The sequence below is a fragment of the Mytilus californianus genome, unplaced genomic scaffold, assembly GCF_021869535.1.
Source record: "Mytilus californianus isolate M0D057914Y unplaced genomic scaffold, xbMytCali1.0.p SCAF_14, whole genome shotgun sequence".
Classification (NCBI taxonomy): Eukaryota; Metazoa; Mollusca; class Bivalvia; order Mytilida; family Mytilidae; genus Mytilus; species Mytilus californianus.
In genome coordinates this window covers 5,368,065-5,378,110 of record NW_026262626.1, presented here as the reverse complement: position 1 = coordinate 5,378,110, position 10,046 = coordinate 5,368,065, and the positions used below count along the sequence as shown (strand labels likewise).

Genomic DNA, 10,046 nt, shown 5'->3' with positions numbered 1-10,046 from the left:
AGTTGTGTACCTTTTTACATGTTTCTATTAATACAATTGTGTGTTGTGTGAAAAATGGCAATAATTTTGATTGTGTAATTGCAAATATGGTAATAAAGGATTGCAAAGTATGTGGTTATGACATGTGGTTATGAAATGTAAATTCTTTCAAGCTTTCATGCATCCAGAACTGCTTCTTCCATACAGTTTGCATTGACAGTTAACAGAGTCAATCCTACCAAAGAATTGTCTCCCTTTGCAAAAATTTATAAATTTTGAAACATGTTTACAACTTATAACAGGCAGAAGTTTATTTAACATGGTTTGAATCCCAGATATTTATTTCAAGTGAATTATAGTGTGATGTGATGATTTATCAGAATAAATATTGTTTAAACTAACATTGCATCGATACCAATCCAATTGTTTTAAATTTTATTGTGACCAAACTGCAAGAAAATTAAGAACTCCATCATTATAATAACTGCATATTTTTTCTAAAGACACCTGATTTTTAACACTTTCTTGTAGCTCATATAAAAATCCATATATGGATACATCATGTCTTTGTAAATATTGCTTTTTCTCTCCTGGAATCCAGATGGCTGAAACAAATGGTTCTCCACCAATAGAAAAACAGTTAACATACACAGGAGCTAAGTTTTTTCTAGAATTTTTTCCAAGTTCAAAAACAAAGTTTTCCATAGTTATCTGCAACCAGGATACAAAATTTAATTTGTTTTCTTTGTCAAATACAGATGAAACAAATAAATTATCAAGTTTTCCTGCAACTGATTGGGCTCTCATTGTAAAGCCACTATTTTTCATTTTTTTCATTCTAATAAGATGTTTGGCAGCATTTAAGTTTACACAAATCTCTTGCTGTACCTCTTTATAACTTTCTCTTAATCCAATGATATAATAAATGTCATTTTCATAACAATACGACTCCAACATATAAACATATGCATTACATAAATTACAGTCTTGAACCAAATCATGAATATTTCCTATATTTTTGTTGATAAAAACTAGATGCCTGCTCGTTGATTTTTTCCAGATAGCGTTCACACACAGTGAATCTTTATATTCAGTAATGTCCACCTGTGACAAGTAATAACCTGTGAAAGACTTTACATAACTCTGTAAGTTATACAAAGGTAACAATAAATAAACAATTTGCTCCTCTGAATGAACAACATATTCATTATTTGAAAGAGACTTGGTCCATAGTGGTAGATGTAAAATTTTGGACAGCCCATACTTCATAAGTCCATCTAGGTCCATGTCTTTGGCCCAAGTGTTGAAAAACAAGGCCCAGCTTAGTCCAGATTTATGACAATGAACAGTTGTTGATGTTCCTTCCATGGCTCCTGTATGACCCCAACTTAGTCCATTATTTTGAACATCAAGTCCTAACCCATACCACTGGTCTCCCAATTCATAACTTGGCCTTTCAATCATAAGTCTGAAACATTCTTCTGCTACTAATGGTCTATCTCCACTGCAAGAATATATTGAAAAAAATGTTGATATAACAGATTTACATTTTGAAGACAGCCTCTTTAATTTCTAGCAATAAATGCAGTGGGGTGGGGTAAAATGGAATGAGAAGGGGGTAAAGTGCCCACAGAACAATTAGGAGGACCAGACAGTCAAATTTCAGAAAAATGTATTAAAAAAAGATTATGTGTTCATAAGACACAATGTTCTGCTCACACTATCTCATTTCCATGTTCAATATACCACGAAATTTCGGTCAAAACCTTATATTCTAACAATTTTGAATTAAAATGAACATGTGTATTATTATTAAGTTTCAAGTTGATGTGACTACAACTTAAATAGACAGACGAACAGATGTACTAATGGATGACTAGACATATTAATTGACAGACAGAGCATAATGCTGTGATTTGAGCACGAAGATTTCTAACAGAATTTTTTTTTACTATTAATGGAATAAAAAAAATTAAGACATGTATATTCTCTATCATATAGCCTCCAGCATATCCCCTGTTTGATTGGGAATTTGTGTCAACAAGGTAGCCACATGCCTTTCTATTTAAAGAACTAATTCAAATAAAAACATCCGGGTAATATATAACCCAGAGCATGCTCCTGCCACATACTTATTTAAAGTAAAGATTTGTTCCATATGGGAGGGTCCACATTACTAGGGAGAGAATTTAAACCCTTGAAACCTTACGGCTTATTCAGATAATAATCCTCATCCATCACATCCCCTGGATGCTTAAATGAGGTTTGTATTGGTATGACACCATTATTCATACTATTTTTAAAACTTGTTTTTCAAGACTTTATGAATTAAATTTTGTTTCTCCGTTCTAAATTTTTACTGAAGAACATCTTCAAAAACTGGAAATCCTTCAATGAAACTCTAGAGCCTGAGTGCTTAGACAGCTACAATCGTTTGAAAAGTATCACAAGGAATTATGGATATATCTGTCTGCATAAAGGAGTAAAATTGAGTGTAAGATAAGATAGTTTTGATTGTAATTCTTTCACAATACCTGTTAATTTGATTAAATAGCGCCAATAGTTCTACAACAGACATAACTAAACCACCATAGGATTCGGTTCCTTCCATCTTGAATCCACCATACTGAGCTGGCACAGACCCTTCTTCTTCAAACACAGATGGCTCCAATATATTCTCACGGTTGTTAAAATATTTTACCTGTAAATACATTTTAAATTTATTCATCTGCAAATCAAAATCTTATTCAACACATTTGGCATAGTCACAAAATTTCATGCCTAAAATTTTTTCTTTCAGTTATGTCCCTTTGTAAAAAGTATTCAATACTTGTAGAATCTAAAGTGTGTAATATTCATGAATACAATTTCCTATTACGATAGCAATGTTTACAACATGTTAAAAATTTTGTCACACAATAAATGTATTATTAAAGGTGGATCATCAGTATATATTTGCTCAGATTGAATTTTCTTATACTTTGCCAAAATGGAGATTTTGCTATGTTTTTTTAAAAATATAATCAAATGTATGCATCACCATGCTATTTTTCAAGCTACATGTCATCCAAAATTGACCAATTTTGCATAGATTTATATTCATGGACAAACACTTTTTTGTGATTAAAAAGAAATCTATGAGACAGAATTTTGAAAAAAAATATGAGATGAAAGGTTTTATAATGTGCCTTGAGAAAGTAAAAAGGAAAAATTGTGTCACAGAACTTGTTTTTTTGCTGAAAGTAAAAAATGAAAAATTTCACTATCATTCCAGTATGAAAAAAATTATTATAAGAATTATCTCCTCTTATATGGCTATGTTGAAAAATTGAAAAGAACAAAAACACATATTTAATATTTGTTAAAACAGTCTAAATAATGCAACAAATCTTAATTAAAACGAACAGTCTAACACATTAATTGCCAATCTGTCTAAATATTTGCAGATTTAAGCAAATAACTTGACAGATTGTGTATTGCTATTTTAAAATCCAAAATGGTGGTATACAGTTAATTTACCTTAATACATCAATATTGATGAATATTGTCTATGGTAACATGATCATGCAATATATATTTCTTTTATCTCAAATAATATCCATATTTACCAGTGAAATAATTCTATAGAAGAGGGTCTGGATGGGGTTTGCAGAATAAAGGAAAAAATATTATAGCTTGGCCAAAAATAAAGAATAGACAAAAATACACAAACATTATAAAGAATAGACAATAATTGGGTGGTTAAAATAAAAGGATTGGGAAAAATGGCTAAAAAAATTGAAGGCTCTCATCAAGACCCACATAGAAGTCCTTGGAGGATTTTGTTGCTAACCAATATTATTAACAATTTCCTTTGATAATCATGCTAATACTTCTCATAATAATAAGATGTAACATGAAATTCTTTTAGAGGCAATTGATATTAATAACTGTAGAATATAAAAAAGATGCAAGCCATTTATGTTAGCATTAGACACTTATAGTTTTGAAGAATCCATTATATTGCATCATTATAAAACTGTTCATAATCTAATTTGTCATACTTTTAACTGAAATTTTATATTGGATACCATGAAGAGAGAAATATGATGAGTCATTTATAGATGAAACCATCTGGCGTACAAAATGATTAGTCTCCGGTATCTCTGATGAGTTTATTCATATTTTACAAGACACCAGTACCGGTAATACATATAATCAGAATAATTACTAGTTACATGTATCCAGATAAATAAAACAAACTTGATCACCCTGGAAGGTCTCGTCTGCTTTACTAATCATGACTGAATTTATTTTATTTCTTTTAAGATAAGGGTTACTTCAGGTAAATTTCCATTGAACAAATTACATCAGGTTTGTGTAATGATTTTATCATGTGAAAAACACAAAAAGAATTATTACAAAAGGTAAACACAAATTAAACAAAATATAAAAACTTGCCTCCAAAGGATAAGAATCAATCTGTTTAGCATATCCTGGTAGTACATTGAATGATCTACAAATTTCTTGGATATAGTTTATGTATGGCATGCCAGTCACTGCTTCCATCACTTTACCAAGGATCAAGTATCCAAGATTGGAATATGCATGTCTTTTACCTGAAAAAGTATACATATAGATTCTACCACTGTATTTAGTGTTTTACAATATTTCTCCACTCGAGACAGTAAAATTTTCAAATTAAAAATGTGAGACTTGCCGAGCTTTTTAAAAAATTTAAATTTAACTGTTGAGGGTGGAGAAATATGATATTGCACGAGATAGATTCTGGAATCAGCTGTTTCTCTAAAGACTTTAAGATGATATGTAGGCAATCTTTATCTTTCTTTGTTCAATAATCTTTAAAAAAATGTGTTCTTTCAAGGTGACGTAATCAGGCATGGTCGCCTTTTTACATGATGTCACAATATCAAAATCTGAGGTAGGCAAGAAAATTTGAGGTCATAATTGAATCCCAACAATTGAACAATTGAGATCAATCTGACCACACTTGATTACAAAAATATAATCAATCCAGGAATGTATAAATCAGCTTAGAATATGAGAAACAATGTTTAAATACTTCAACTTGTCCTTTGTTGTATCATCTGCCATGAAGCCAGTGCTTTGACAGACGGACCAGATAAATAAGACAAATGATGACAAATATTGAAAAATTACCGGTAAGGTTTTTTATGACAATTTACATGTTTCTGGTGGATTTATATTATTCAACCCTAAATTTTCTGGTATTGTCCTAATGTTTTTATCTTTTTTTAAGTTTTCAAATAATAAAGTAAAGAGGGTTTCTGATGCAGGAATGTAAAGAAAATAAATTACTGGTACTTTACTTGTAATAGATATGCATTTCCCATTTGTTCCAATATCAGAGTCAAAAATGTAAAACCTCTAGTGTTCATAAATATATTAAGGAATAAAAATTACATTAATGAACAAACAATCAACAAATTAAGACAACAACTTAACCCTTCAACAATGTTCCAATAAGTCTTTGAAAATCTAGTGCCCTTCTTCAGTTAAATTAAAATTAACTTATAATGATTACCCACACCAACCTGGAGTTGTTTTTTTATGAATCTGTTACACCGGTTGATCAAAGGTCCATCGGCAGAAACGATGTCATCAAACAATTGATTCTTACTGGGACGTGATAACAAAAGCATTGTGACATAGGAAATATATGAGAAAGTGCACAAATTCGAAAGTCGTCTATTCATAAAGAAAACTAGAAGGCTGTATGGTTACCTATCCAATTACATCCACGTCATATGACACTAATAGGCATTAATGGATTTTTCAATGAGACAACTGTATATTGACCTAAACTTTAAACTGTAAATGTATATACCAGGTGTAAATTGTAATTTCCATGACAACATATATTTAATGAGTGCTTCGTCACTATATGGATCCACCCTCTTTTTCTTAGGCAACTTCCAAAACACAGCATCTCCAACTTGGTCCCTGTCCCATCCACCAGAATGCTGTAGTAAGTGTCTCACAGTTATTTTCAACAGTTTTTTATCACCTTTACCAGAAGGTTTATATTTTTTCAAAATACCATTCTGACCAAAGATCTTCTGGTCCAGTTTCAATTTCCCATCTTCTACTAACTTTAGAATCCCCACTGCCGTGATGGTCTTGCTAATACTTGCTAGTCTAAATAATGATGTTGACAGTGCTTTTAGTCCAGAATTAGCTACACCATATCCTTGTGTGTATATGAGCTTTCCATGGAAACAGATTGCAAGAGACCCACCAGTGATGTCCTGTTGTTGCATGAAGTCTACAATGATCTGGTCTAGTTGGTGAAAACCTTCAGATGTCCACTCGTTTGGAGATATCTGCACTAAAATAATATTTATACGAAAGCTCAAATCAATTGATCTTAGAATACTAAGGAAGGGAGATTTCAAATATACATATATGCTTTCATAAAAAAACCAAATCTATTTTTTAAACTTTTAGTTTGCCGTTACCTTAACAAATACCATAGATTGAATCATTTTTGTGGTTACCAATTTTCATGGATACTTGATTTCATTGTTTTGACAAATTTACAAACATAAAAAGTTTATAAGCCATTAAGGAATAAGGTAAAGGCTCAAATCTGTGGCTCATCTTGACCTTCATCATCCATGAAAATTGGTACCCCACATATAAGAATGAATCAACAGAAAAACCTTTGATTCAAAATAAATACTAGTAGTAGAGGTTGTATTATAGAGCATATTTGGTCAAAAGGAAAAAATATTTGTCCTAAATAGAATTTGGCGTTTATAGCAGACATTTGATAGTCTACGCTTTAATAGTTTCACGCAATCTTTTCAGACTAAGTTTTAGAGCTTGACATATTGTATAAGACACTTATGTCTAATGTTGAAGACCTCATGTTGACCTTTAGATTCCTTTTGGTTCTTTTTACTTGCTATTGAGTTGCTGTCTCATTAACATATAACACAAATTTCTTTTTTAATAAAATCGAATAGGCCTACTCTAAATGACTCTGGAAAAAGATAAAATGAAAAAATATACAAATTCAAAAATCTGTAAAATTGTTACATCCTTTGTTATTATTGGTCTCAAAAATGATATTCTTTCCTGATAATTCTGCTATCAATATAAAAACAAGGAGATGTGGTATGATTGCCAATGAGACAACTATTCACCAGAGTTCAAATGATGTGCTTGTAAGCAACTATAGGTTACTGTATGTCCTTCCACAATGAGCAAAACCAATACCATATAGTCAATTATACAAGGATTATACCTGATTTAACACTATAAGTATGATCCATGTTATCCTATTCTTATCAAGTTGGCATTAATATCTTCAGGTTTGGGATATCATTGGGTCAGCACATAATGGTCTAACTCATAACATAAACAAGACCTGAAAAATAGAAAAGGATGATTTACAGGTAATCCATATCAGAAAATTATGAACATGTAATGTTGTATATATAACCAATGTTCTAAAAATTTTCATATTTCAGGGAAGACTGAAAGCACATATATTTTCAAGGATGATTTGAAATATAAGGAAAATTGTTTCATTAACTACATTTGTTCAGATACATAATAATGAGCATACTGAGATTCAGAAAAATTTAATACTATTGGATCTAACTCCAACTTTTTCATTGGTGTAAATGTGGTCAAATGTCATTCTCTTTTCAACAGTAGAAAAACCCATCAGGCATTACCATGTTATCAAAGGATGAAATTTGAAAAAATAGGCAGGACAGGAGTTTTGAGTAAAAAAAAAAAAGGCAGGATGAGACACTTGCAAAAAAAAAAAAGTCAAGATAAACTTTAAAAAAAAAGACAGGACCGAATAGAGTGAAAAATAAAAAAGCAGGACAGAGATTACAATTAAAAAAAAAATGCAGGACAAAATTTTTCATCCTAGCCCCCCCATAAAAATCAAATGGTAGCTCCCTTATCGCTATTTGTCCGCCATTACTGGACATCACAAAAGTTCCCGTAAATTTTGACGTCACAATAGAAAATAAGTGACGCCACAATGGAAAAGTGATTGTTGTTTGACGTCAATTAAGTTCAAGCAGCACAGATTCTCGGGTCAACCGGCGCAGATTTCCAAATAGCGATGTGTATTATTTGTCTATTCATGTTGCCAGCAAAACTGCATTTGAGACCGTTATTATTCCTTATTCTTCAACCAAAGTAATATTGTATAACTGGAGATTCAAAGGTAGTCTAACTGGTTGAGTTAGGGACGATTTTCTTTGGCTCAATAAATTAGAGCGCTGCCTTAAATGGGTACCATCTTTGTATTTTCACAATAGTACTCCTTCTTTTCTATTAAAGTATGTACAATTTGATTATTGTATTGTTAACTATAGGATCTTCATTTGACATAAACCATATGAATTTTGAATGTTACTAAGGATCTTCATTTGACATAAAGTCATTAAAGAGACTTTTTGTCCTATCATCCAGCTTGTGTCCGTTCCTTCCTGTGACATTAGTATCTGTTTATCCTTAAACTCCACAAGGTTCATCCTCGCATCAGTCTTGGAGTCAAGATTCTTACCGTATAATGACACTCGGTAGACATGGCAGAGTAAGAGAAATGATCGTCCTGGATATTGAACTTTCAATATTTTCCACTGGTTTCTTTCCCTTCCAGTTTTTGTGTACTTTCATCTGTCATAACACTCAAAGGAGCAGAGTAATATTACATTTATACAGAGAACACAAGATTATGGATGGTGATCTTTGATCGTCTATGTGTTGATTTGATAATAACAATAAACCAAGCATTTGTCCATGCAAAATGCTAAAACATGCGAAAAGGGAGACAACAAACACAGTAATCCTATAGAGTGGTAGATGGGAATATTTTTAAGAGCTGGTTTGGCTGTTTTAGTCTATTATAATATTTAACAATTTTATTACTGTATAAATAACTATAGGATCTTCATTTTACATATAAAACAATATAAATATTTTGATTGGACGTGATGATGATATCTAAAGATCTTTAAGCTTATTGATCTAGCTTGTGTAAAAAAAAATGAACTACAATGTAAATTATTTTCACTGAGAAATGAAGATCATATAGTTACAATTTTTAATCTTTGACATTTTAAAGGATTGTATGTAACAAAAAGTGTGACATTTTGTGCATTTCATTTGTTATGTATCTATATTTAGCTTTATTTTACCTGATTAATAGTGCTAATATGTTCAAACATAATTTTTATGTAATAGTAAAACTTTCCTACAAAATCAATTCAGTGTCAAACTACTATAAAGAAGTGGAAATTTACACGTGCAGGTAACATTTGTAGTATTAAAAAAATACACATTGCAGCGCAATCCAATAAACTTAAATCTATGCTTAATGACCTTTTGCTTTCTAAACGGGCTGTTGATGAAAAAAATACATTTTCTAAAAATGTTTGTATGACTTAGGAGAGCCATATCATTAAGTCATAAATTTGGGAGAAATACTTCAACCAGTGATGGTTTTCAGGGGCGGATCCAGCCATTTTTTAAAGGGATGGTTCCCAACCCAGGAGAAAAGGGGGGGGGTCCAACCATATGTCCCCATTCAAATGCATTGATCGTCAAAAAAAAGGGGGTTTCCAACCCAGGAGAAAAGGGGGGGGGGGGGGGGGGGGGGGGGTCCAACCATATGTCCCCATTCAAATGCATTGATCGTCAAAAAAAAGGGGGTTTCCAACCCCTGGACCCCCACCCACCCCTCCCCCCTGATCCGTCACTGGTTTTAAGTTATTCATTTTGGTGAAATTATGAACTATCAAACGATATAAACATTTTTGTGAAATTGGTGAACTATTGAAAAAACAACTTAAAAAGTAATTTTCTCTCAGCAAGAAACAACAATCATTGATGTGCATGTAACTGGTTAATTAAACACAAAATGTGTCAATGTAACATGCATCTAATTTGGTCATGCAGTCTCAGGTACAAAACTTAAAGGGAGCCCAGTCGCCCATGGCTCCTAGATTTTGAGCTGGGCCCCTAAACTTTCTGGTAAATTTCAGTTGAACATGTAGAAACTAATTATGAAATAT

At 31.8% G+C, this 10,046-nt stretch overlaps 1 protein-coding gene across 2 annotated transcripts; it reads right to left on the bottom strand.

Moving 5' to 3' along the window:
• Positions 1-399: 399 nt before the first annotated feature.
• On the bottom strand, positions 400-8,970 carry LOC127724072 (uncharacterized). 2 transcript variants are annotated; one of them, XM_052230918.1, is made up of 6 exons: positions 8,537-8,970; positions 7,250-7,372; positions 5,828-6,328; positions 4,420-4,577; positions 2,514-2,680; positions 400-1,483 (listed from the first exon to the last, which is right to left on the bottom strand). In XM_052230918.1, the coding sequence occupies exons 2-6, from the start codon at positions 7,275-7,277 to the stop codon at positions 415-417; spliced, it is 1,923 nt and encodes a 640-aa protein (XP_052086878.1). In that variant the 5' UTR covers positions 7,278-7,372; positions 8,537-8,970; the 3' UTR covers positions 400-414. The 2 variants fall into 2 exon arrangements, with proteins under 2 accessions (XP_052086878.1, XP_052086879.1); XM_052230919.1 differs by lacking the exon at positions 8,537-8,970 and having other exon boundaries at positions 5,828-6,323; positions 7,250-7,323.
• Between the last annotated feature and the right edge of the window lie 1,076 nt (positions 8,971-10,046).